The 27,774-nt window shown below is 36.1% G+C and overlaps 5 protein-coding genes across 7 annotated transcripts; 2 read left to right on the top strand and 3 right to left on the bottom strand.

Moving 5' to 3' along the window:
* Nucleotides 1-1,085: 1,085 nt before the first annotated feature.
* LOC113393843 (hippocampus abundant transcript 1 protein) lies at nt 1,086-2,996 on the bottom strand. The gene has a single exon (XM_026630930.2). The coding sequence runs from the start codon at nt 2,843-2,845 to the stop codon at nt 1,394-1,396; it is 1,452 nt and encodes a 483-aa protein (XP_026486715.1). The 5' UTR covers nt 2,846-2,996; the 3' UTR covers nt 1,086-1,393.
* A 538-nt stretch (nt 2,997-3,534) lies between these two features.
* LOC113393846 (AP-2 complex subunit sigma) lies at nt 3,535-5,773 on the top strand. 2 transcript variants are annotated; one of them, XM_026630934.2, is made up of 4 exons: nt 3,535-3,658; nt 3,737-3,886; nt 4,514-4,687; nt 5,016-5,773. In XM_026630934.2, the coding sequence occupies exons 1-4, from the start codon at nt 3,656-3,658 to the stop codon at nt 5,115-5,117; spliced, it is 429 nt and encodes a 142-aa protein (XP_026486719.1). In that variant the 5' UTR covers nt 3,535-3,655; the 3' UTR covers nt 5,118-5,773. The 2 variants fall into 2 exon arrangements, with proteins under 2 accessions (XP_026486719.1, XP_064073971.1); XM_064217901.1 differs by having other exon boundaries at nt 3,564-3,662.
* A 3,271-nt stretch (nt 5,774-9,044) lies between these two features.
* LOC113393820 (putative phospholipase B-like 2) lies at nt 9,045-17,575 on the bottom strand. The gene is made up of 13 exons (XM_026630895.2): nt 17,140-17,575; nt 16,474-16,602; nt 16,004-16,118; nt 14,341-14,435; nt 13,857-14,015; nt 13,215-13,335; nt 12,689-12,793; nt 11,465-11,571; nt 10,759-10,875; nt 9,963-10,122; nt 9,723-9,867; nt 9,434-9,578; nt 9,045-9,258 (listed from the first exon to the last, which is right to left on the bottom strand). Exons 1-13 carry the CDS (start codon nt 17,322-17,324, stop codon nt 9,162-9,164), a joined length of 1,680 nt encoding a protein of 559 aa, XP_026486680.2. The 5' UTR covers nt 17,325-17,575; the 3' UTR covers nt 9,045-9,161.
* Nucleotides 17,576-19,008: 1,433 nt separating this feature from the next.
* Nucleotides 19,009-25,212, bottom strand: LOC113393819 (uncharacterized). 2 transcript variants are annotated; one of them, XM_026630890.2, is made up of 7 exons: nt 24,983-25,212; nt 24,764-24,859; nt 24,221-24,389; nt 22,643-23,378; nt 21,524-22,058; nt 20,076-20,181; nt 19,009-19,311 (listed from the first exon to the last, which is right to left on the bottom strand). In XM_026630890.2, the coding sequence occupies exons 2-7, from the start codon at nt 24,852-24,854 to the stop codon at nt 19,086-19,088; spliced, it is 1,863 nt and encodes a 620-aa protein (XP_026486675.2). In that variant the 5' UTR covers nt 24,855-24,859; nt 24,983-25,212; the 3' UTR covers nt 19,009-19,085. The 2 variants fall into 2 exon arrangements, with proteins under 2 accessions (XP_026486675.2, XP_026486678.2); XM_026630893.2 differs by having other exon boundaries at nt 24,221-24,383.
* A 229-nt stretch (nt 25,213-25,441) lies between these two features.
* On the top strand, nt 25,442-26,896 carry LOC113393821 (uncharacterized). The gene is made up of 2 exons (XM_026630896.2): nt 25,442-26,167; nt 26,596-26,896. The coding sequence occupies exons 1-2, from the start codon at nt 25,595-25,597 to the stop codon at nt 26,890-26,892; spliced, it is 870 nt and encodes a 289-aa protein (XP_026486681.2). The 5' UTR covers nt 25,442-25,594; the 3' UTR covers nt 26,893-26,896.
* Nucleotides 26,897-27,774: the final 878 nt, after the last annotated feature.

Genomic DNA, 27,774 nt, shown 5'->3' with positions numbered 1-27,774 from the left:
TGAATTTATTTAAAACATAACTTTGAATGTTTTTCATGAATATTTTATTTGAAATACAATTTGACATTAACTTCTATAGATTTTTTTACATATTATATCAGGGGGTACTTTAAAAAAATATTGCAATTTAACTGTCTGGCTCACTGCTAGCAACGATACATCGTAATCTCGCATATTATAAACTTCTTGCTAACCTACATTTCTGCACTCGTTTTTTCCTCCTACCCATAGCCTTGCGGACATTTTGAATTACAATTAGGTAAATATATAAGACCAATTCAAACTGAATAATTAAAATGGATAAAAGATACGTTTTTTTATGTAAAACCTGAACAACTTGATCATATACATTTTGTGTGCAATGCAAGTGCATTATAATATTTAAAAAAAAACAATGAATTGTAAATGTTATCTGTGGTTTCATCTTCATCTGTCAAAATTACAGTATAATTATATATTATAAATATTGACTATTTTGTGAATAATTAGCAAATCCAGCCTCACATTGCTGCGGACATGTTATACATTGAATTATTCTGTATGATATTTAAGTAAAGCGTCTGAAACATGCTGAATATAATAGTACAAATTTCATGTTAAAATAATCAGCAGCCTTTTTATGAACATACAGAAAATGATTATTGAAATAATTGTCATTTTTAAAATATTACAAAATGTTGTAGACTAATCTGTTTTGTGGCAAAATAGCGATTCACATGTATGTTTTTATAATACATTTTATCAAGCAGCAAGCAAGAATATTTACACTAATATCACTCGATCTAATCTTTCTAGACTTTTTAATACTTTAAAGTTACACAAGAGTTTAACTACAATCTTGTCCAACATGTTTTATTAACTTTGTAATCTATATATACTAAGTTTTAAAGAAAAAATCAAATAAATTACTGGTTTATATTTTGCTATACCAAAAATATCGAAAAGGGCAGTTATCCGCATAAGTGTGATTACTTCAGTTTTCTGAATTCATTTATTCTACCTACAAATAAACGTTATATGGAATCAATCAGCCTGTTCTTTTAAACATATTGTGTGATGTGTGCTCGAAATACGAAACATAGAACCTTAAACAACTTATGATTTTATTTTATTTATAAAATATAATATTATGTACATGACTTCTAGAGCCAATGGAAATGATTACAAAAATAAGTTTAAAGTTTTAAAAAACATGAACAAGTATTCAGTATCTGACAAGCAGTAATTAACAGATGAAATGCAGGAATGTAGTTGGTGCAATCATAAAATTGTGGACTCACTTTTTTCACTGAGTTCGCTTTGGTACCTTCATAAATGCAATCTCCCAGACGCCACACGGCATGCACAGCCCTGTCAATTAAACGCTGGCCGCTCGGCCGGCCTTGGCCGCTAGCTAGAGGGCAGCAGACTCAGGGGCCATCAAAGGGGACAGAGGGCCAGCCACACGCCGTCCACGTTCTACTTCGAACCGCAAATCTGGTGAAGCTCGTCGTGCTCCCACTGTTCCGTCTTCGGGCAAGAATGCGGCCACAAGTAATGCACAAATAACCAGCAGAGCACCAAGCACAAAAGGTGGTCCAGGGACCATCCTAACATATTTCTCTTCATCAGGTCGTGCATTAATTCCAGGCACTGCATGTTCTTCATTAAGGTCAACATGGAATAGGTAGAAAATGACTCCAAACATAGCTGGGCCAAGTCCATTACAGAGCCCACGCACTCCAGTCACCATACCCTGGACCACACCTTGTCGGTCTGCTCTGCTGTTGACTGACACATATGCACTAATTGCTGGGTATGTAAGTGAGCCGAGGGCTGCCAATACTCCTGCAGCCCACATCATCCATGTTCGGCTCCCAAACCCATACCACATGAGCTGCATCATCTCAAACAGTAATCCAAGCATAATAGTGTGCTTTGCACCGAGAACCCGCATGAGGAATCCAAGAACAACTTGCACGGCAATACTGAGGACACCAACGATCGCGATAAATATCGCCACTTGTACGACACCAAAGCCCATCACTAGTTTCAAATACACAAAAATGCACGAATATTGTCCGGCTTCGGGCAAGTAAGACAAGAACACCGCGACACATAACATTAGCACTGTACGTTCGGCGCCGACTTTTCGTAAAGCAGCAAACGGGTCTGCTTGCTCCCAACTTATAGCTGGGCCCCAGCCGCTAGGGCGCACTTTCTCTGGAAGACTTTCAGGAACCGCAACCATGATGAAGAAGACGTCAAGGACCGCTACCGCTGTGGCGGCAGCGACAACGAGCGCCTCGCCGTAAAGATCCATGAGGTAAGCGCCCAGGGCTGGCGATATCACCATGCTAGCGGCAAATGTTGCAGACACCAAGCCATACGCGCGCGATCTCTCAGCTTCTGTCGTTACATCAGCCACGTACGCGAACACAATCGAGAAGGTCACTGCAAATACACCGCTGATGCTTATCATCGCGAAGAACCACCAAGTGTTGAAGGTCATGAGCGGGATCGGCGCGCATGTGAAGAACACTGTCACTAGTAGGAAGAATTTTCTCCCCCACACGTCGGATAAAGCTCCAATTAATGGAGCTGACAGGAACGATAAGATGCCTTTGATACCCATTATGAGTCCATTCATCAAAAACGTGTGATCTGGGAAAGTGGCATTTAAGACCGATATTATCGGCATCGTGAGTAGTCCCCATGCAAAAAACTCCAAGAATATAACCACCAATGCGTGGAAGACTGAAGGCTCTCCGATACCCGACATTGTCATTATCCCGTCTTTCATAACAGTTTTTCTATTCCGAATCACCATTTCTACTTCAGTTTTTGTAGTCTTTGTGGGCGTCATTTAAAACTGGAATATTTTATTTCCTAATAAACTACTTATATTAGAAACATATTGAAAAATCCTAAGCACTACATTTATGAAAACTTGATGAAATCGAGCAAGTACTAGCAACGTCAAAAATTCACTGAAATTGAAAAACAACTCGATATTTGTGTTGCCAGTGTAAACGTCCCAAACGTTGGAGATTAAGGTTTGGCTAGTTGTTTTTTTTGTATTAAGATGCAATAAAGTAAAATCGAGTTATGAACATGATTTAAAAATATGTTTATCCTAGATCTTTATTTATGCTTAAATTTATACTAATAATTAACACTTACATTCTTCACACTAAAGTTGAGTTCCCATCTACGCTAAAATAATTTCATAAATAAAAAGTTTATTTATTATTTTCTTTATTTAACTTAGTGTCTGATAATTTTATATGTATTTATGATAAATAAAGTGTATTATTGTTGGTCTTTGAAAAAATCATTAAATAAATAAAAAAATATAGGTAAGTAAAAACTATTAAATTACTTGTTCCCTAATGATAGGGTAATAGCCCATTCCTTACATATTCATCACTGTCTCGTAAATTGTAAGAATCAAGAATATAATAAAATCTGAAAATATGACGTAGACACATTTTCTTTATATTTTTAAATTATTTAACGTAAATAAAACAATCGTAATAATATTTTCTAATCAATAGTAAAGCCCTTTGACATCTGATTTTTAAATAATGTCAAAATCTGACAATCAGATGCTGAAACTTGAAAGGGAGGCGTTAATCCTAATACATTTTAATATTTCTCATTTAAAATATATAAAATGGTAAGTATTTACGATTATAAAATCTTAGCTGATTATATTGTATTATATTTGACCTTAATTCCTCCATATTTATTGTAGATTCGCTTCATTTTAATACAAAACCGTGCAGGTAAGACTCGGTTAGCTAAGTGGTACATGAATTTCGATGATGACGAAAAACAGAAGCTTATTGAAGAAGTCCACGCTGTTGTGACTGTTCGTGATGCAAAACATACTAACTTTGTTGAGGTAAGAGTACTTTAATGAGAAAAACAATTAATGTACACCATTTTTATTATAATAGTATTATAACATCTCCAAAGCTGTAAATGATGAACTCGCTGCTATTATATTGCTTTAACCTGGTTCTGTATTGGTTGTTCCTATTAACATATACAATTCATCTTATATAATTAATGATTTAGAATGCTCTCACTGTCTGGAATGGGATATTCAATACATTACTATTTTTTTGCCATATGAGTATTAGTCTTTAATATGTCTACAAAATATGAAGCTTATAAGGACATTTAAGTGATTTATTAACTCTAAAGTTACCTTCATAAATCAAAAAATCAAAATCAAAATATACTTTATTCAAGTATCCTTTTATAAGCACTTGAGTTGTCATTTTACAGAATTGGATTTAACGTAAATCTACCATCACCATACAACACTATCTTGATTTTGTAGATACAATGATAGTATACTAAATCTGTCCTCCAACTTTTGCTGATTTTTCTCAGATCATAGTATTTTTCCAAACTTTATGGTAGATTTTTGTGAACTATTAGGCGAATGACATTCTTCTATGTTGAATATATATTTTGTTTTTATTAAAACATTACTTAATTTGACATGGTATATAATTTTCAGTTCCGTAATTTCAAGATTGTGTATAGAAGATATGCCGGCTTATATTTCTGTATATGTGTGGATGTGAATGACAATAATCTCTGCTACTTGGAGGCTATACACAACTTTGTTGAGGTTCTCAATGAATACTTCCATAATGTCTGCGAATTGGATCTTGTCTTTAATTTTTATAAGGTAATTATACATTTTATTTTATATGAATATATAATTTCAATGTCTTTACTTATGCATGTCCTTTTTATGATGAAATAAGCTTTACAAATGTGTACATTTTATTAATAATTAGAGTTTTATTTATTAAGCTTAAGTGTGGAAATTTTGGATACATTTCAAATTATATATATGTGAGTAAGTGTAATTTGATGCATATTATGTATCAAGAACAAGTTAACTTCAGTCAGCATCCTGATCCTGTCACCTAGGAATATACATGTGGAAATGACATGGCTAACTAAGCATTAATTAGACAAATATATTTATCTTAAATATTTGTTCATTTCAGGTATACACAGTTGTTGATGAGATGTTCCTGGCGGGCGAGATAAGAGAGACATCACAGACGAAAGTTCTGAAGCAACTCTTAATGTTGAACTCATTAGAGTAAGCTATATTTATACACAAGAGTCTCATACATAGAATTAAACATATATTTACTTTATATTTATGAAATTCAATGAAATCATTGTATATAAACAATTTATTTAACATACAGCATTATTATGATTGAATTTAGATGTTTCTAATAGAATCACATGATTGCTAAATTCTTTTCGTAATTAACTAATTAAAAAGTTATGTTATGTAACCTTAGATATAAATTATTAAATTTAACATATAATAGCACTTTTTGATTATCTAAAATAAATATTAAGCTTGTCATCACTTGTAACTTAAAAAGGCTTTTATATAAAGCTTCAGGGGCACATATATGAACATTTTAAATGATTTTATATTTGTGTTTGCCCAAGTGTCAATAATGCATATATCACTTTCAGAATCAGTTTTCTTTCATGAAATCATATGAGTGATATGTATATTGTATATTGCCATTTCCAAAAATCATAATCTGTCTAAGTGTCTGTTTGTTTTATTTGGTAAATGTAGTAAAACTATTGGAAATGTTGCAGAATGGATTTTCCTAATAAACCAGTGTAAGGTTTATATTATGAATAGAAAAATGTATAATTTATAAAGTTCATGTACTTTAGTGAATACTCATTCCACTGTAAAGTAAGGTGTATTAAATGTTATTACAAATTACTTGATATTTTATTGTAATGTATTTGCTTGATCTCTCCTGTCCTGTTCTATGGGATTGTAAGTATGCCAGGAGATAGTTAATCTTGAGATTAGCCCTCCCTCCCTAGCCATAATTTATTTAAATATTTAAATAGGTATGTCTGTAGACAAGCAATTTTGAACCACCATGATACAGGATTAAAATAGTCTAGTTAGTACCAGTACCAGTTACCAGTAGCTTAAAATTTATCGATAGATATCAATCAGTAATTACTCATTCTCTCAAATATAAATATAGAGTCAAATATTTTCTATTAAATTTGTCATGCTGTGGAGCTGAATTTAAAGTTATTCTTACAAATAGTATAGCAAAGCTTAACAGAAGATGCAGCGTGATCCAACATCTCTACGCAGAGTCAAAGGATCGAGCAGATCAGAAAGGGCTTGATCGTTGATAGTTCGAGTTGCTCTACGTTGGATACGGTCAAATGGAAGGAACTGGTACTGGGGAGCACCCGCCCAGAGGTGAGAGCAGTATTCCACGTGAGGCCGAATTTGCGCCTTGTATAGTCTTAGGCGATATGCCGACGTGAAATACTGTCTTGCCTTGCTGAGCACAACGAGCTTTTTTGATGCCAATTTGGATTTGCCTTCCAATTGACCGCGAAACTGAACGAGGCTCGAAATATCAACGCCAAGTATTCCGATACTAGCTGTGGCGGCTATCGGAATGTTCTCAAATCGTGGAGATACCACGAATGGTGTTTTTTTGGCGGTTAACGCGCAAACGTGCGTCTTTTTCGGGTTGAAGTGGACTAGGTTTAGCCGGCCCCAGTTCGAGACTTTGTTAACGAAGACTCGATTTCAGACACAAGTTTGTTCCGGTTTTCTTCGATGTTTTCCCGAGAAATATTAGCACGGCCGGTGTATGAGGTGTCTACGGTGCTGTCGTCTGCATAGCAGTGAATGTTACTGATTTGCAACAAGTCATTGATATGCAGAAGAAACAGACTGGGTGATAGAACGCAGCCTTGTAGAATACCAGCATTGACGAATTTATGGTCGGAGCATGCACCGTCGACAACGACCTTGAAGAAGCTGGTAATCCAATTGCATAATTTCCCGGAAAGTCCGTAGGAAGGAAGCTTCGGAAGAAGCGCTTTGTGCCACACGCGATCGTAGACCTTCGCTATGTCCAAACTGGCTGCTAATGCCTCCCACTTGCTCTCAACTGCTTCCGCCCATTTATGAGTAAGGTAAACTAGAAGATCACCGACTGAGCGACCCCGACGGAAGCCGTACTGGCGGTCGCTAATCAGCTGGTACTCCTCTAGGTACCTGTAGAGCTGGCAGTTTATAATGGACTCGATTACCTTGGAGAACAAGGATGTGTTGGCTATAGGCCTATAGTTGGACGGGTCTGAGCGGTTGCCCTTTTTAGGGATCGGATGCACCAAAGCAGTCTTCCAGGAGTTCGGGACGACGCTGAATGCATAGGATTGCCGGAAAAGACGCGTTAAGACCGGCGCCAACTCGGGAGCACAAGTCCGTAGCACGATTGGAGGGATGCCATCGGGTCCACTCGACTTATGAATATCCAAGGAAAGAAGTGCTTTACAAACTGCACTTTGCCGGAATTTAACCTCCGGCATCGTGGTATCACTCCGCGGGATTGTTGATGGTGACTTTCCTTGGTCATCCAGAGCCGAGTTCGCTGCGAAGAGAGAGTCTAAAAGATCAGCTTTCTCCTTCGCTGTATGGGCCAATGTCTCACCGTCTCGCCTTCGCCTTAGCAGTCACGTTTTTGAAGGATCTAGAGGCAGAATTATATTTCTTTCTGAATGCGCTGGTATTTACATCACGAGACGCCGATGCGTTAGCCCAGTCTTGGTAGCGTTCCCATTTTCGACGTGAAGCCGTTTTGCAGAAACGACCAAACCAGGGCTGGGACTTGCCACCGATGGGCACAGCAGAATATGGAATGAACAGTTCCATACCCTGAAGCACCACATCGGCAACAGAGTCAGCAATAACGCTCGGATCATCCGGCGAGAAACAAACCTGCCCCCATGGGTAGGATGCAAAGAAGGACCGCATCCCATCCCAATCTGCTGACTTGTAGTGCCACACGCGGCGGCAGCCCACGAAACGAGGTCGTGAGTACCGCGCAACCGGCACTGTACTCCGAACGAGACAGTGGTCCGACTAGCCCAAAGGGGGATCGACGATAATCTGATAGCTATCCGGATGGGAAGTCAGCAGAAGGTCCAACAGGGAAGGTGTATGATCCTCCACGTCTGGTATTCACGTTGGCGAGGTGACCAGAGCATATGATTTGACACAATTGGTCAAATCATATGCTAAAGCGAAGTCGAGAACAGATCTACCCGCATGGTCGGCACTGCGTGATCCAAGCCATTCGGCATGGTGGGCATTAAAATCGCCAAGAATTACGATCTCTGCGGATGGGATCTGCTGCAGCACGGAATCTGTAGCCATTTGAACGTGCTCGACCAGTCGGTCGGTTTCGGCATTACCGCTATGGGACCTATAAAGGCACGCGTAGATTCGACGATGGTCGTCGCAATCTACACGCAGCCAGATAATCGATAGGTCAACATCATCTCTGATGTAAACGCACACCCCAGCTCGTGGTATAAAGGAATGTTCCAATTTATACCCGGGGTAGGAAAGAAAAGTCATATCGGCGGAGAGGATATCTGGGTCTCGGTAAGAAAGAGCAAGACCGGCTTCGCCGTCTCAAGGTGAAAGTTAACGGCTTTTAAGTTGGAGTTGAGTCCCCTTATGTTGCAGAAGTCCACAGTGAGGGTGGTAGGGGTTGCCTTATGATGACTCCGCTCCGCTTGCCCCGAACAGTGGCGAGCGCAAAATTCCCCCAAAGAATTCGGAGGGCAGCCTGGGCATCCCTGCTCAGGTGGTGTACGTCCTGAGCATGGATGCCCAGAGAGAGATTCTCCACCCCAGTCGTTGATGGTACCCTCCTGGGGTAGATTATGTAGTTTTAATTGAAGTAGTAACGTAACGTCAAATATATACAGTAACATATTAACTGTAAGTCGCCGGCGTCATACCCCTGACTGCATATAATTTATAAAATCAAAATCTATAGGTTATTATGATCTTTTTGGTTGGTGATCACGGACGGGTTTTGTTTAAATTAATGTTTTGTCCAGTGATTCAGAATAGATATTATAATGTCTGAAATAGTTTTTGTTGAATCATTTAATAGCGTGCTCAATAAGACTGAATGAAAAACCTATTCACAAAAATGGTATAGTATATTTTACAAATACATATAACAAGGTTCATACTAAAACAAAGTGTACAGCAATAGTTGCCGTTTAAGTTAAATTTAAATTGACTCTTAACTCAAGCAGCGTAGTTTTCTTCAGCCCCACTCCCAGCGGTGCAGGATCGGGGTGAACATCCAGAGGTCGGGATGGCCTACGTGTGATACGAGGGGACCCATGTCGAATTTACTCCACCTGGAAAAAATATTTCAGTTAAATTTGAAATCTATTTAAATCAATGAGAAAGAATATTTTAAAATAATGTAAATATTTTTTTGTATTGGCTTAAAGATCGAGTTTTTAATGGTATGATAAACACAAATTGAGCAGATGAAGTCCGTTATCGTCGCAGCTACAGTATTCCACTCACTGGAAGGGCGGGATCCCCCACGTGAGGTGGTGCGTGGGGCTGGACACGGCGAGGAACTGGTAGCGGGTGCGGAGCACCGAGCTCGTCAGCTTGGCGTCCGTGGCGCCGTGGCTGCGGTGACCCAGCGCGCGGAACGGGTACGTGCCTGGTATGATCGTTGTGATGTTTTAGGTCATATACATACGTATACCCTGGAGACTACGGCCACCTGTCCCGCCACTGCGGAGTCGGTCCAGGGGCGAGCTCGCAAGGCTGCAAACCGAAACCGTAAACCTCGAGCAGCGGTCACCGTTGGCGGGGTTGAGGTCGTTCCGCGCGGCCACGGCGTTGACGGCGCTGTAGGGGGGGGCGCAGGCGCAGCGGGCGCGCGGGTCGCGCCGGAAGTCGTTGTAGCGCAGCGCGCCGAACATGTCGCGCGCGTTGCGCACGTCCGCCTGCCGGGCAGCGTTATGGTGCCAAACGTTATATGATCCCTCGTCCGCGATAGGCCGAAGGCCACAGCATGAGTACGTCCGAAACGGTCGAGTACCTGTAGGTCCTTGAAGATCTTCGCCCTCGGGTTGGTGTGGTAGCCGAACCAGTCGCCGTACATGGCCACGCGCATATTGCCGCCGCTCAGGTTGAACATGCGCGGGAAGTACGGAATATTATAAGACGGGAAGTACGTCGTCTGCTTCAGGTGTTCCGTTCTGAGGAGATGAAAGATTTCGGTAATGAGTGATTTACATCATTGAACCTATATTTATCTTAAACTCTGAGAGACACGTTCGAGGAGGCTTGTACGAGCACTTTTCAATTGTCGTTTTACAGAACTGTATTAAAACTACCACCAATTCGGAATGTAAATTCTATCGAGAAGATCTAGCAAGAAACTCAGTAGTTACTCTTTTCCAACATTGAGATTGATTGGAGCTATTGAGAATGAGGATATAGGTTTGGATATGTAACCATAAGAATAAACTGTTTTTATAATATCAGATGTTTTTTACAATAGTGAAAGCTGTATCGTGTTTATTTGGTCTTCTATCCTTCAAATCAAATCTAAATAACCTCACTTTTTAAGTCAGTTAAAAACAAAAAAAAACATTTCATAAGGTTTAATTATGTGACCATTTATTTTGCCATAAAGTTCATGTCAATTTGACGAATATATTTGGTTATATGATATTGCAAGTTAATACGTTTGCGTAAAGATCATTTTCACATAAGAAATAAATAATTATTGATGATTTTGAAGGCGTACTTAATTCGGATGTGATCGGTTTTACGTATTTTGCCGATGCTACGTCTAAGTGTGTAATTTAACAAGTAAATGTACAACTTACAAGTCAGCCGCTTCCGTGTACCCTGGGAGCTGTTCCACCACCCACAACAGGCCCGGCTTGATGGAGCCCGGGGACTGCTCGGTCTTTGCCTTGAACTTGTTGTAGTTCACTATGTACCTTTGACGGATAAATTTATCACTCATACTGATGAAATCAGATATTGTAGTAGTTATTATTTAGTTATTTCTTGTTATTTTTATTTCTACAAATAATTGAACTATAATGCTAAGAGGATCAACGAAAATATATAATCATATATGAGAAACGGTTAATAGATAACAATTTTTTTAATAAAACTCGTCCCGAAAATATCCCCAAAAAGTTCACAAACTCGTAGTATTATTGAATAGCACCTTTTTAACATTACAAAATAGTGAATTTTGTCATTTTCAAGTCGAGCAACATTTGGATTAAATACTATTTCGAAGCACCAAAGATATATCGTGTGATTAAATACATAAATATATTTTTTAAGTAAAAATAAGTTTATTACGGACACATGAAACTCTTATCGCGTCGATGGCATGAAATAACCGAAAAACTAAAACTTCAAATGACTTCGTGGAGGCTCAACAACCCGCAGACCACAAATTAAGAACCACTGTTCTTAGCCCCATATTTAACGCAGCCTTACAACTTTGTACATACACGTCTTTGCTTATGTTTTATTGACTAGTTTAAATGTTTAATGAGTAGGTATTCTCACCATTGGTTGTTGTATGTCCCGCTGTTGTGCCTCCGGAATATTTCGACCCACTCCTTACCGTCCCTCGCGAGCCGATTGGCGACCATCGCGCGCGCGTACTCCAAGATCTGAATCCGGAAATACCTCTCACTTCGGATGTGTCGCACCAATTGTCATTAAGGCGCACATCGTTCATCATCCTCTACATTTTAAACTATGAATAATAATTTTGGAGCGCATCCAAAATCAGCCTACATTTAATCGCGCTACACATTCATGATTGGGTTACTGACTTGTCTGCAATTTTTTTTTCAATAATATGTAGGCATGGGCGATATCCGAGCTTTGTTAGATCGGTTGATTTAACGGATATTTGGATTAAATATCGGCGTTGACATCCGATTTCACATGTCGTCCTGTCTTTGTCTAACTCTACATTATACGATACGTGAGAAAGAGATGAAACGAATGTGGAATTGGAATCGGTTTAACATTCGCTTCATCTCTTTCCTACAGACGGGTCACTGTTAAGTTAAAGAGAGATAGGGCGAATATTTCATGAGTTTAATGTTATCGTACTTTGTATGCCTTGACGTACCAAAACCATATTCATAGTTTTTTAGATGCGGTGAGAACGGTTACTCGTCAACATCAAATCGATGACATCTGATATTCCGACGACATCCGGTTTTAAATTAGTTTCGATATATCGGACGCACGCCTAATAAGATGCGGATAAACCGTGACAGACGTAAACGAGAGCAAGCCATGGTTTTAAATTATTAGTTGAGTTACTACTTAGATCCTTTCCAGTTCTCGTTAGAAGCTACATCTTCAACCGATTGTAGCAATTTTATTAATACCAAAGTGTAACATTCAACTGAATGTTGTAACAAGACGATTCAATGCGGGTGTACGAAATACTAAAAACAAATAAAGAAACAAATCTACGACTAGCCATCCGTGCGGAATTATCGCTAGATAGGCACATGTGTGTGCAGACGCACTGCAAATGCGATGAGACCCCGGACCGGAGAGAGTCCAGGAGGATTGACCAACAAAGGCTGTACGTTTTAACCGAGGCATGGCACTTGGAAGTGTTAGCACGTCCAATTTATAGACTAACAGCCCGGCTGTTACTCAACGGAAAAATTTATCCGCCCGGTGTTTGAACACAGCAACTCGGGGTCTATGTTCATATAACCCAGTTACTAGACCAAAGTTTGAAGTCATATATATGCTCACCTGCCCAAATGGCTGCACCAACTCGAAGAGCGTTCGGTTGCTGTTCCCGATAGTCGTCTCCGCGGCCACCAGGCCCGAGGATATTATGTAGAAGTCGTCTGTTGACTGACAATTATCGCCATTGATATCTCATTATTAATGTGTGTTACTGGTGGCTCGTGCGCAGCTGACGTCTGGCCGAGTTGGTACCACCGGCGAGTGTCATTAAGTCTACCTCCAAATATCAATCGTATTGCCATCTTTCAGAAAATGGATTGATTGATTGATAATGTGTGTGTCATACCCATGTGTTTACTTGTTGCGAAGTTTTTAGCCTGTCTGGGTAGGTTATTATAGGTAAATATTCATGATTTATACTACCCTTAAATTGCAAAACTAAGTATTATTAAAGGGTGAGGGAATCAGTATAACTACATGCACAAGGGTTAGGTCATTTTAGTTCCCAAGATCATATCCTAAATAGGACATGGGGGGGGGGATTAGTGGAACATTTAAAGCCTGTATTATACTAAACCTAAATATTTACCTGCACAAATGCGGGGTAAGAGCTGAACGCCATCTTTCGGCCCGGGATGAGTTTATTGTCATTAGGCGTGAGTCTGTAGTTCAGTACGTAAGTTTTTTGTATTCGGAGCATGGACTGATAACTGGAATAGAAATTTAAACTTTATCTACCATCATTAACACATCAGGGACAATATTATAGGCAGAACAGCAGCCCCGTATAACCAGTGTTCTGACGATCTGCTCTCTACCTCCCCCCCCCCCAAACTATTTTTAAGCGAACTTCTGGGCATCCCGATGGTCGAAGGCTTGACTGTAATCAGCCAGGAGCCCGGGTTGTTTGTTCCGCTTGCTGGATTAAAACCGGTCTGTACAATAGCTGAGTAATTGGTATAACGTCTAACGTCTAACGTCTGTTAACACAACAGACATTATACTGTGCGAAGAGTTATTGAGTGAATTGTAAGCTATTGGGTTATATATGAAACTAGTTGTCGCCTGCGGCTTCTCTTGCGCTTTAGGCATGCGGTTGGTCGTTAGCTGTGTATAAAAAAATGTTTCTATGTTTGTTAGTTCAAGCTTGCTTTACCAAATTACATCAAATTCGGTTTAGTTGTTTGGCCGCGAAAGACAGACCGTAACCGAAACTCTGAACCGAACTCACCTGTTCCACGTGACGTGTGACGTGTACAGCTCCGACCAGTCCGGCAGCAGCTTGACGAGTCCGCTGCAGTGCTCCCCAAACAGCAGCCCCTCGGGGTTCTCCTTCGGCGCCGACAGCGCTATCGCCAGCTCGTCCAAGTCGCCCAGCATGTTGATCCATCTTAAATCATTTTAAATAAAAAAAATAGACAAAGACTTCGGAGTGGAAGACCTTATTTGCATTTATAATAGAATTAGTTTGTATAATTTATAATAATAGCACCGTTGCCTGCTTATTATATGCTGATTATATGTTGTTAATTTAAACAATCACTAAGAAAAATCTAAATCTACTACTAATTACTATAGGAGTGAGAAAACCTTAAACAACCCGGATCAAACATGTGTCTTTCACATCAGCAGTAGATGTACAGTAGGCTGTATACTCTTTAACCTTTTGAGAGAATCATAGACTAATTGTCAATATAAAAATATGGCAACATTACATTAAGTCTCTAACAGTGAGCCACTCGTACGCGTCACTGGTTGCTTGATTGTAGCCAACCGCTAGGCCTTCTATCTGGATGTAGTAAAGCTTCATCTGAAATAGAACTATCATAATATTAATGATTAAATTAAATATCATAATCATAATATATTTTTTAATCTGTGTGCTGTTTCATGCACATAGGACTTTGTGTATGAAACAGCACACAGATTAAAAAATAAAAACAGACATAAAAAATGCTAATTTTACTTATATTATAAATGCAAAAACTCTGTCTGTTACGTTTTCAAGGCCAAATCGCTGAACTGATATTGATGACATTTGGTATGAAGCAGGCGTGAAGCCCAAGAATATAGGATACTTTTTCATACCTAATCACTTTAAACTTTAAACTCCTACACGAACGAATTCGAGGGCGACCTCTAGTTTATCATTTTTTGTTTATATAAACAGTTTTTATCAACAATACCACTAGATAACGCCTTACGAACAAAAACACAACAAATGTGGCACCAACTGACTGTCATCAAATAGAGAAAAACTTAAAGTTTTAATAATTTCAACCTAAACTATACCTTCTTTCCAGGCAATAAAGCGCGGCTCAAATTGTTTCAACATTCACTTGCGACCTTACACCTTGAATGACGGAGAGAAGAAGAAATGTACAATAACTTTTGTTTAAAATTCAAACTTATTCCGTTAGCAATAAAACAGACTATTACAGACAGTTTACTTACGCCATTTTAAATTTACGATGTTATTACTTTACTGTTCCGAACAGAGTATTAGTCGGTTTTTTTTTTTTTGTAAGAATAATTGGAATAATTACTTTTTATTGTGCTTCTATACAGATTAATTGCTAATTATTTACAAATATTGTATAACATATTATACCAGATTTACCTATATTGTACCATTGTTGCATACTTATATATTTAAAGAGGTTTTCACAGGACAATTTTCCGATGTAACAATGTTAACCGACTTAAAAAAGAGTATATCATTTCGATATCATTCGGCATCTATGTCATATTAGAGGGATTTTGCATATTCATATATACTGTCCGATACTATTGGTTGGATTGTTTAATTTTTTTGTAAATACATATTTATAATACATAGAAGACATCCAGACTGAAGGCAAATGCAAAAGATCATCAAACAAAATTTTGCCTTTCGCGGGAATCGAACACACCACACCCGGCGTCATAGTAACATTAACTACTAGACCAACACTGTAGTCAAAAAATAACGTATAAATAAAAAATATATAAAGTATAAAACTACTCCATAGATTCACTGTTCTAAAGCAACCATTTTTTGGCCAAACATGGCTAATATCTTCTCTTAGGTTGATTACAGTTTTTAAACACATGCTTAGGCATTGCGGTACGTAAAGACGTTGGCCCAATCGAAATAGAACTAAATTGAAATAAGATACCACTTTGAAGTGAGGCGTTATTTTGTCGGCCGTTTTTGAGACTTTGACGCCTTATATTGTGGTACTGTTGATTGAAGATAAGCATACCAACATATCGATGTCGCCAAGCCAATATATTTAATCCGTGGCGAGATTTGTTTTTATTATTTGAACTTATAAAAAGTTAAATCAGAATTGTAGCACTAAATTCTAGGTATAATAAATGTTTCTTTTAAAGTACCTGATACCAGTATGGGTCTACAGGATTTGCATATATCATAGAGGCAATATAATCTTCATTCTTGTCCACAAAGTCCTCAATTAGGCCGCATATTTCAGTTTTATTATAACAATATCTGCAAGTAAAATAGTCATCATATGGTCGAAATTTTATTTTTTTATATCTAATGAAATTCAACCACTTATTTTTAATACATCTATGGCACAGTATCATTACAATGACATTAGTTTCTTTAACATATTTTTTGCAATTAACATTAAAAAGAATAATGTCAAATTTTGACATTTAAATAAACACATATGTTATATACATTGGTATAATCAATCAATCAATCAATAGAATCCAATATTCCGATTGAGTAAATAAGATTAAAAAGAAGTATTTGGCTTTATAAATTAAATATTACTAAATTTAAAAGGGAATTATAATCACAATGGAGGCAATTTGATTTAATGTTGTCAGTATTGTACCCTTTTAGCATATTTTGCCAGTGCATCCAAATGAGGTCCCGAGTTAGATAACCCTCCAGATAACCTGCTGCGTATGCCTGCTTTTCATCACTTGAATCAGCTGATGTATGTAATTCAAGGAAAGCCCAACTGCAATTTAAAAGAATATAATCAGTGTATTATAGCAATTTGACATTAAATGAGTACCACATCTAATTCGATTACTGGTACACATAAAAATCGTGATTCGAAATTGACATTTAACCTAAACTGTAAACAATTGATTTATATTATATATATTGGACAACATCACAATCATTAGTATATCAAACAGAAGTAACAATGGTACCACAAACACCCAGACCCAAGACAATATAGAAAACTAATGAACTTTTTCTACATTTACTCTGCCGGGAATCGAACCCAGCACCTCGGAGTGGCGTACCTATGAAAACTGGTGTACACCACGTCGACCACGGAGGTCGTCTATAAAGTGTAAATATCTTGTTTTATCTTGATAATTATATAGATGGATGAACTTAGGACAGTATTCATAGAAATTAATAAGGTTTGATGCTTATTTCAATACTGCACATTGTGATGGATGATGTAAATACGCGCAGGACACTTTTATAAGTCATTTATAATTAAAAAACTTAAAAAAAATTGATATAATCTGAGACTTACCCCGTGTCATTAATCTCATTGCTGTATGTGGCTCTTGCCAGGTGTAGCTTTGAAATTTCATTGTAGTTTTCCGTCGTCGAAATCACAGCTTCTCCATTTGACCATGTTACAAACCCATACTTACTTTCACATCGTAAAAACAGACAAAATAGTAATAAAATACTACATTTTATGTATAAAATCATTATTTCTCGTCAGCCAGCCATCAACCAATCACGGTAACTAATAACAATATTAACTGTAACTGAGTCTTTTTAGATTATAAATATATATTAAAAGGAACTAAATTCATAAATTATTAATTACGATTCAAATACGTATTACATAGCGATTTATTATTGTTTTGACTTATGACATTAGATTTGTATGTCAACAAATGTCGAAGTAACGTCAGAGACGGTTGATTGAACTTTACAGTTTAAAGTACGGTCTCATAATAGATTAGAAATCTATGTGAAAATGTATTGAATATATTTTTGTTGAATTAAATACAATTTCAATAAATCATACTTAATTTTAGCCCTTAATATTTACGCGTCTTGCAGGAAGATTATATTATCCTCTTTGTCTCTATAGCGTTGATTTTTTATACAAATTAAGTTATTATTAAGAAATAACATAACCATAGAATCGTTACGTCTTATTTGTACTAATATTTATTCAAATAGTATTTATTATTTGTACTATTTTTTTAATTTGTTCCCCAAAAAGAAATAATTACAGTTTATTAATAATCCAATCCTGAGCCCTGGGGTCAGGTAGACTGACACTGTGTAAACCGACCATAAATAAGTAGCTGAATTGCATGGCGAGTTAGCCAAATTGAAAATCTACGATACCCTCGTTTAATAATCAAATCCATGGGGTCAAGTAGACCGGACGTAATAACGTACGTAAATAAGTCGTCGAACCGCATGGCGCGTCAGCGCTCTTGATATTGTTCCAACAAAACTTTATTTTATTACATTTTTTTAATGTTAGGCTATGTTGTTAGACTCCACCTGTATGCCCGATTTCAATATATGTACCGCAGCGTTGTATGCCTGTATTTCGCCTAAACGCCTTGAATGTTTGCGTTTATTTCCTTCAAACATATTATAAATATCTTATTATACAGGGTTATTGGTAATTCGACGTATTCCTGTTAGGAAGTGATAGGGGTGACTATTTGCGATAATTTTAACCCCCATATCTTAATCGTAACTTAGCTACTGAACTGTTTATGAATCTAAATTTTATTTTAAATTTGTATTAAGTAAGTTAAGTAAATAAGTAAGTTTTTTACATTGGTTATTATTTGAAATCAATTTTGTGAGAATTTTAAAGAGCGACGTTTTGTACGAATTCGGTCATATTCGAATACGAATTTCCACGAGCGTTTTTTCTGATAATTTTATTTCGGTTGCTTTGAAATAAATTCCTAGTTTTTATACATTTTCGGAAAGCTAAGTAAACGATTATGTTTTTAAAATAATCTGCAGAACAAGTTTCATAATGATTTTTTTTGTTTTTCAGGTATATTTGAGGGAAAAAAAATAAAAAAAAATTGAAATAATATCGTTTTCCGTCTCGCATTTTTAAATTTGGACCGATAAATATTGTTTAAATATTGAAAAATATCCAGTGTTTAATCGTTTTTATAAATCAGAAGAAAAAAATAGATTTTAATAGATACTTTTTTTAATAAATTTTTGAAGTTGCATTTTTGACTTATTTTGAAAAAATCTAAAAAACGCGATAACTCAAAAATGGTTCATTTTTGCATTATGCATATGGGGGTTAAAATTATCGCAAATAATCACCCCTATCACCTCCTAACGGGAATACGTCGAATTACCAATAACCCTGTATAAATAAAACAGATTATAAAAAAATCAACAAGTTGACCAGCATTTATTAACTAAAACAATTCTGTATAATTTTATTAACTAATATCTATATCACTGTTAAGTCACTCTCAATTTGAGTCCTATTTCTCCACATTTGTATCCGATCTCTCGTATGAGGTAGGGTGTTCGTTCATGCACAGGCGTCCTGAGCCACTCGTTGACATTGAATGCAACAGTAGCGTACCCTTGCTTCTCTAGCAGGTCAACGATCAGACGGAATGATCCACGGAGACGGTTGCTATTCATTGAGAAGCAACCTTGGTTGAAATTCATTATACACACTCTGAAAATGTATAAAAACAATCACGATAGGATTTTTTTTTAAATCGAACCTCAGCGGCGGCCTTAGAGGTAGCGAACGAGGCAATCACCCGGGGCCTCTAGCAAAAATCCAAGCAATTGAATTGAAATAGATTTTTTATTTAAAACTTTGATTTTGATCCCTAATTATTTATTAAGGTTATAAAATAACAGTAAATTAAAATAAATTTAGTTAACTAATTCATTCATTCAGAACATAATATATCGCGCCTCGAAACACTTGAAGATCGGTTTTTTAATCGCATAGTTTTCGTCCCATGCTTTAATTAAAGATTTTAGTCTAAGGAAGACGCCAAAAACATGAATTTGAAAAATTATAATTTCTTTATTTGTTAATTTTGTAATTCTTTCGATGTAAAATATTTTAAAAGTACACAAATTTTATTTATTTGTATAACTTTATCATCTCTCGTCAAACATAACAAATACCTAAACCAAACAACCAGACCTACTTTCGAATCACATACATACTTTTCACCGAGGACAGGGGGCCTCGCAAAGACCTACCGCCCGGAGCCTCGCAATGAGTAAGGCGGCCGCTGTCGAACCTAACATCTTAAAACACTACCCGCGTTTTTACATCTAGTATATAATAAATGTTATTGACATACTAATACTAAGTGATCGGGGATATCCCGTCGGCAATATTTCAGAAATCATTTATACTCTCGCAAATGTTGGAAATTAGGTAACTTTGGACGACAGAATTATTAGTAAAATACTTACACAATTGATCCTTGCGGTATATTTAGTTCTTCTATCGGTACTTTTATTTTACTGCTAACGGTTTGAAATTCCACTGGATATCCACCTTTAATACATACTATCATATCTGTTGGGGAAAGGGAACATATTGAGGTACTGAGGAAAAAACCATAATATAAACTATATCCGATTCAAATCGGAGACGTATTTCATATAACATACTATGTATAAATGTAGTCCTGCTTTATTATTCGGTACAAACAATTATTGATTAATATATCTTTATTTAAAATACAAAAATATTCGCTTTAATTTTACTACCAAAGTTTTGATAACAATTTTGCCGACATTGGCGACTTCATGATGAATATTATAGATTATTCATGATCTCGACCAATGATATCGGGTCAATTGAATGTCAAAGTTGCTTATTCATCTTGTGATTGAAATAGGCTATAAGACCACAAAATCTCTATTTAAAACTCAAAAATTAAACAAATCTACGAGATCAGTTATTCGATATTTCCAATATCAATTATAGTAATCGATTAATATTATTTGCCGTATAGTAATTAACATGGTTTAATTAAATACATATTTCGTGCGAATTGGTCACTCAAACAGTAATATCACTAAGCCAGGTGAAGTGCCGCCTTCAGTACTTGTTATGCTGACGGTAGCTGTTTTAGCATTTGTATGGTTCTTTTGTGTACACAAATAGTATCTGAATGTTTTAAAGTCGAGGCGTACCGCTAGCATAACTGACTATCTACACTAACACTTAATTAGCTGTAGTACGAAAAACAGATTAGGGAATTTGCAGGATAGCAGATATTATCGTCTTACATACATAAGTAAATAATATGGAACTTTTAATTATCATGTTCTATTTTTAAATTTAAAACATTTAGGTTGACTGGAAAATGTGAGCCAGTAAGTTATCATACTTGCCCATAGACATTGGCATTGTGAGAAATATTAACCAGCCTAACATTATCAATACGCCGCCGACCTTGGGCATTAAGATATCATGGCTCTATCATGGAAACACAACGATATTATAATCTGTTCCAACCACAGGAGGACAAAAGCCAAACAAACCACATTTAACATTAAATTAACGCGATACCATTATTATAGATTTGCGAAAACGTGGTCTCGTATTATAAATAAATATATATTAAAGTATTAAATCAAGAATTGATTAATCAAGTCGTAAGGCAAATCGCATGGAATAAGTAAATCTAAGGTTTGTTTATATTTATTCCTGCTTCGATTGTAAATAGGCTATAAGTATTGCTGTTTGGCGGTAGAAAATGTGATGATTGCATGGTACCTACCCAGATGAGCTTGCACACTGCTAGCACTAAGTCGGTTTCTGAATGTTAGTAGGAACATGCCGATTGTTATTCGTCGCTCATACTATTGGATCTACTTGAAAGGAATTATGATAACATTTATACACGTACCTGCTACAATTCCATTGGGCAATGCAACATTCTTGGCCACATACTTCGGACTACCCAAGCCTCGAGCTAAATGTTCCACTAGCGGACTTGGTAACGTGTGAACTGGATACATATCCTTAGCTTTCTGTAAAACTTCTTCGGGCAACTTATATTTATCGCTATGGAAAGTTCGGACGGCCTCGTTCAATGTCAATAGTTGGAGATAGTCCAAAATATTGTTCTCTCTCGATAAGAACTCGTCCAGGAAGTCCTTTGAAAATACTCTTTTTATAACTCTGTCTTCGTAATGTCCCAACGACGCGAGTTCGAGACACACTTTAGTCCATGGTAATGATGCATTTGTGCAGCTGAGGATCGGATTCTGTGATATCTGTCTCCTAAGCTGATTCCACTGTTCGCGTTCTGGAGTATAGTTATTATTGGATAAACAGTTGATGAAGCCGAATAGTATGTTGGTGCGAGCATTCGATAACGTTTCAGGCTCGGACTCGGCTTTATTGCAGAGGTACTCGACCAGACCGAGGTGGGTGTGTGCCTGGAATGTTAAAAAGATTCTTGAACGTAGAGTTTATAAAACCATATAACTATTTTGATATATTGCCACAACTCTGAATGTTTGAAACGTTGGAGAAAATACCCAAACTTTGTAATTTAAATCTTCGAAAAGAGTAACTACTGAGTTTCTTACCGGTTCTATTCGGAATAATCTACATTCCGAACCGTAAACAGTAACCATGAAATGAAGAATCAAAAGTGCTTGTAAAAGCCTACTTGAATAAAGTACATTTTGATTTTGACATATATGAAATATTTACGACTATTTCATTGATTCCTACTCTCAAATTATTTTTTAAATATATCGTAGATCGACTGAGGATCAGTGATCACCATCATAATACGTAGTCATTACGTTATCTCCGGTATCCTGTTACTTCGAACCATAACAAACCTAGAATTACTATTTGGCAGTGACATCGATAAAAATCTATGACTTATAGATGTTTCTACAAATTCACAACATAATATTATTAAAACTTGGTAATACGCTGATGGAAACACACTTAAAAGGAAATATTATGATTGTATTTAGTTACATTAAGTTAAGAATGAAATGCTTACGATTCTAGACAAAACCCTCGCCACCAACAATCCTTTTTCAAATTCTATATGATTCTTCACCACGTAGTCCGCTATGGCATCTATTAACTGCTGGTGATAATACTCCGGATGTTTCTCTAATATCCTTCCTTTTAACTTAGCAACCGTCCTCAAAACTTCATCGTAAGACAGCCTATCTATGGACTGCGTTAATATGTCGCAGCAAATGTGCAACAATTGAACTCTGGTTGGGAATTTTTCCTCCGTACAGTTTACTAAACAAAGGGCCCATATGATAGATTTCGCGATGTGCGCGTTGATCGCTTGATCATTCAACAGAAGACCAGTGACTACGTTATTGATGCAGCGATCGGGGAGATCGTGAGAACAGGAATATATAAGCATATCCCTTAAAAGAGGCAAGTCCTTGTTGTCGAGCTCCAATGGAAGATGGATTTGGAATGCTAAGGGTAGAGCCAGTTTTAGAGCGTCCACCAAATGATTATTGCTATGAAATTGTGTCAGAAGGAAGTCTAGGAACATTATCTGTTGTGTATTTAATAAGTTAATATTACATCTTATTATTTGTAACATAGTTTGTACTATCAGGGAGTCGACGGGCACTTTGAGATAGGAGAGGACTTTGGTTGCTTCAATTGCTTCGCCCACTTCTAAGGCACGCGCGTGTTTTTTAAAGTTTTGACAGAGAACATTAAATGTTGGATCTTTAATTATAATATCTGCACCCTCACCATACCTGTGATAGGGAATTAGTTGAGTTTAAGAACAGCGACATTTTACACAGACCGTGAGAAATAAATACATATTTCAATGCAAGGAGGAATAAACATAAGAAATCCTTAGTCTTACATATTTACTTGGTAGGGTAAAAACTACCCTTTTTTGTCATATTCTACAAGCAAACATTAATACTTTGTATTGCTGTGTTCTGATTGGACAAGCGAGTGCACCAGTGTAACTGAGCTACATCTTAGTTCCCAATGTTGATGGCTCATTAACAAATAAAAAAAATTCAAGGGATTTGCAAATGGCTTTGCTGCATAAGTGCAATATAAGCAATTATTCAACAATATATCTTTATAAGATTTTAAATTAACGTGGTTATTTTTATTACTAACAGTATTTAAAACGGGATATTTACCATGTTTTTTATTTTTATTTGGTGGAGCTCGATATTTCGACATTATCTACGAATGTCTTGTTCACGAGACGAGTCTCGTAGATAATGTCGAAATATCGAGCTCCACCAAATAAAACTAAAAAACATGGTAAATATCCCGTTTTAAATACTGTTAGTAATATATCTTTATTTATAATGCAACAATCCTAGGGAACTAAGATGTTATATCCCTTGTGCCTGTACTTATACTGGCTGACTCACCATTCAAACTGGAACAAAATAATACAGAGTACTGCTGTTTGACTGCCACCAAAAACCTACACAGTTGGACACACATTACATTATTTTACACCAAGCCCCACCAAGTATTTTGGTCAAAGTTGTTTATTTGCACATCTTTATCATTGGAATAGGCCGGAAATATATTTTAATTGAATAGACTATAGGTTTTTACTCACTTGCTACCTTTTTGCAGTTCAAATAGAGTTCGGAGAGCTTGCAGCATGTGCCTATGTGTCATGTGCTGTAGATTTGCTTGGACCATTGCGAGTACATCAGATGAACTTGGAGCCGTTTTTATACTTGACATGATGACATCAGGAGGTTTATTTCTTACCAACTCTGTAACTGAATGTGTTGAAATGCATGAATTTCATAATTTCACCAAATTAATTTTTAAGTAATTTTTTAACTGTTGCTATTTAATTTTTTTTATTTTATTGTTTGCTTTATAAAACCATATGTATCCCTTATTTTATAGTAGGAAATAATTTAGAATTTTATAGTAGGAAATAATTTGATACAAAATTTGATCAAATTTATTCTATATTCATAATTTTTAAGTATTGTACTAATTATAGAAGTTTACATCTAACTTGGAGTTTGGAAATGTGCTTGTCATGATATTTTTATGATATACCACATTATAGTTTTATGATAATGACGGCTCCAAATGAGAAAAATAAATGTACAATAAATAATTAATAATTCACTACGTTTACCATTTGAAAAGTTCGCTGTTCTTAGTGTAGAATTACGAAGTTGGCTCCCTTTCCGTACATTGCGCCAAACGTTCTTTAAAAGATGGGTCATAATATCTGAAATTTTATACTTTCTCAATTATTCATAGCTTTAATACAAGAGCAAGTTAGTGCTACGTATTAACTTATAGATAGTCTTTCACTACACATATAAATATTTCAAATTTATTGGGAACTTGCCTAAATTATAATGGAAATTGACGAACTAAAATAAAATCACAAAAATATTAGATATAGGTCCATTTCACATTGTATTACAAAATTTTCACCACAGTAATAAATCATACACTAATCAAATAAAATATAACAAATAGTTCTTTAATTTAAAAATTAACAAAAATAAATGGAATTATGTTTAATTTTTAACTAAATATTTCAAACACTGACAGTAGATGTCAATTATACATCGACAGCTGACTCTTGACATCTTGGTATGTTCTAAAGAAAAGATTTGACGTAAAAACAACAATTTGTATTTTTTAATTGTGGATGAAAAATTATACATTTATTAGCTAACACTTATTACTCTAATTTTATGGTAATTTAAAATAAAAAAAGCTTTTTTTACATAAAAAAATCATTCTAATTAGGTTCTTAAGTTTTAATCTACCGAATTACCGATCGACCTATTGACTAGTTCTAGACAGTAGACACTAGTTGTCAATTGCGCATATACAAAGTAACGTCGAGCGAAATTACGGTCGATAGAATTGTAAGGAAAGGAAAGGTTCAATTGTGAATAGCTGTTCAAAGATTCTTGGAATCGGCAGCCCAAGTAAGCAGTTCGTAAAGATGCACAGAGAATCCATTATATGCTGTAGACGTGATAGAGAAATAAGAAAAAAAATAATAACACCGGGCGACTATACAATAGTGCCGTACGAAGATTCTCGATGTAAGATCCGATTAACCGATGTATACTGTAAAAATGCAGACGGCGTTTGTGAAATGGAACCTCTAAGTCGTATATTCAATTCCCCGTTCGATGGAAACGTTATCATTGGAGACATGGATGCATTCGTCGATAGAGATGTCGAATTAATCCTTCAACAAATGTGCTGCGGCGAGCTGTGTATCGCACATTTAACATATAAGAACACTCACGGGGATCTCATGTTGGATATAACTTGTAAAATAGAGTTACTAGACGTAACCGAGGAGCAGTTGATCAGTGACTGGAGCTGGGCGAGATTGTACGAGTCGGCGATGCATCACAAGGAACGTGGGGTTCAAATGATCAAAGATAAAAGAACCGTCGATGGGTTCAGGCGGTTTTCCAAAGCTTATAAGATGTTGGTTGCCATGGAACCTGTTGATAAAGACACCTTAGATGAGGAAAGAGCAAAAGAGTTAATTGATATAAGGGTAAGTAAAATATGTCTCTGTACTTGTTCCTGTACTATAAAGGCCTCCTATCCTTTTGAGTAAGAGGCTTGGAGCTTCTGAGGTCCACCACGCTGCTCAAACAAGCTTGTAATCTGTGGGAATTTATTTCGATGCATACATACACTTATATTTACCTTCATGGACATGCATGTGAAGAATTATAAACACAAATTGATCATATAAAAACTCAGTAAGCTTGCCGGGGTTGATCCCACAGTCTTGGTGATCAGATTCACACTCACCATTTAGCCATCTTGGTTCTTATTAATATGTAAACATAAATTCAAAAATATTAATAAAAATGATAATGAGTTTATTTTGATTTAGAGCCAATTTTAGTCAATAATTATTACAGTAAATTGAAGACATCTGGAATCATCTTGTAATGAAATATTTTGCTGTTTTAGGTGAAACTTTACAACAATATGGCGCACTGTCAACTGCAGTTTGAAGAATTTGGTGCTTCCTTGGAACTTTGCTGCAGAGCCCTTAAGTATGATCCTGAAAACACTAAGGCTTTATACAGACGCTGCATGGCTTACATTGGCCTCCACATGTACGAAGAAGCCTGGGAAGATATCCAGAAGGCATTAGCCATAGATCCTAACGACAAAGCTTCCCAATTAAAAGCCTCGGAGCTGAGGCCTCATATTGAAAAAATAAACAAAGATTATGCAAAAGTTATTAAAAAAATGTTTGGTTAATTTTTATGTAATACTTTTCATTTTTCCTCTTACTTTTTTTATTTCTCAATTAAAGTTTAAAAAAGTATATTTATATTCTACATAACGAAAAAATAGTCCAATATGATTCAGATATCTAATGTAGCATAATGTGTTATATATACTTCGTGACTACTAAAAGTACATAATATATACTACGGTATCACATTTTGAAAATGTTATAAATAAAACAGTAATAAATGAAATATCAGTAAAGTGTATCAAAATCACACCTTTCTATTTCTAAAAAATGTAGCCATTTAAAAAAATGTATTTACATTTTTAGTTTAATAATGGTGAACTAAATGTTTTTTCCAATTACATTTAGTTACTGGTTTAAGAAATTTTTACTTTTATTTAATTTTCAAACTTTCAAGCCATTATGTATATAATATCAAAACATATTTAACCAAATCAATTGTGTACCTTTGGTTTTATAGCAACGTGGCTATAACGTAATATTTATTCATAAAAAATTATTATCTAGATCATAATTTTTTATCATTATAATTGTGAGCTTTAAACATCGGTTGCTGTTAGATTTAAATTGTTAAAAACATAGCTATAAGAAAAAAACATGACAATATGATGTCATATATATGGGATAATTATGTAGATGTTACATTTAATATGCATTGTTATATGTTAGTAGAGTCAGCCCCGGATCTACGATTTTTCCGAAGCGAGACAGAAACTCGACAATGCCGCCCTCTTCTCCAGGATGTGTTTGAAACTCAACTGAGATGCATTTAAAACTGAAATAAATAAATAAAATTTCAATTTGAGTTGTATGTTAGGCGCTTGGTGAAACAAGATATTTTTTTCTTCAAATTAATTTAGCTGCGGCCGAAGTTTGCCAATATA

This window comes from Vanessa tameamea, chromosome 19 (genome assembly GCF_037043105.1).
Source record: "Vanessa tameamea isolate UH-Manoa-2023 chromosome 19, ilVanTame1 primary haplotype, whole genome shotgun sequence".
Taxonomy (NCBI): domain Eukaryota; kingdom Metazoa; phylum Arthropoda; class Insecta; order Lepidoptera; family Nymphalidae; genus Vanessa; species Vanessa tameamea.
The sequence above is the reverse complement of the archived record's forward strand: the minus strand, read 5'-3'. Positions and strand labels throughout refer to the sequence as shown.

Coding starts and splice junctions, on each gene's coding strand:
- LOC113393819 (XM_026630890.2), bottom strand. CDS start 24,854: ATGACCCATCTTTTAAAGAACGTTTGGCGCAATGTACGGAAAGGGAGC. Junction 24,390..24,763: donor AACAGCGAACTTTTCAAATG/GTAAACGTAGTG, acceptor CAACACATTCAG/TTACAGAGTTGGTAAGAAAT. Junction 19,312..20,075: donor ATACCGCAAGGATCAATTGT/GTAAGTATTTTA, acceptor ATACATTTTCAG/AGTGTGTATAATGAATTTCA.
- LOC113393821 (XM_026630896.2), top strand. CDS start 25,595: ATGCACAGAGAATCCATTATATGCTGTAGACGTGATAGAGAAATAAGA. Junction 26,168..26,595: donor AAGAGTTAATTGATATAAGG/GTAAGTAAAATA, acceptor TTGCTGTTTTAG/GTGAAACTTTACAACAATAT.
- LOC113393846 (XM_026630934.2), top strand. Junction 3,887..4,513: donor AACATACTAACTTTGTTGAG/GTAAGAGTACTT, acceptor TATAATTTTCAG/TTCCGTAATTTCAAGATTGT. Junction 4,688..5,015: donor TTGTCTTTAATTTTTATAAG/GTAATTATACAT, acceptor TGTTCATTTCAG/GTATACACAGTTGTTGATGA.
- LOC113393843 (XM_026630930.2), bottom strand. CDS start 2,845: ATGACGCCCACAAAGACTACAAAAACTGAAGTAGAAATGGTGATTCGG.
- LOC113393820 (XM_026630895.2), bottom strand. CDS start 17,324: ATGATTTTATACATAAAATGTAGTATTTTATTACTATTTTGTCTGTTT. Junction 14,016..14,340: donor CTCACTGTTAGAGACTTAAT/GTAATGTTGCCA, acceptor AAATGATTTAAG/ATGGATCAACATGCTGGGCG. Junction 10,876..11,464: donor GGGACATACAACAACCAATG/GTGAGAATACCT, acceptor TATCCGTCAAAG/GTACATAGTGAACTACAACA.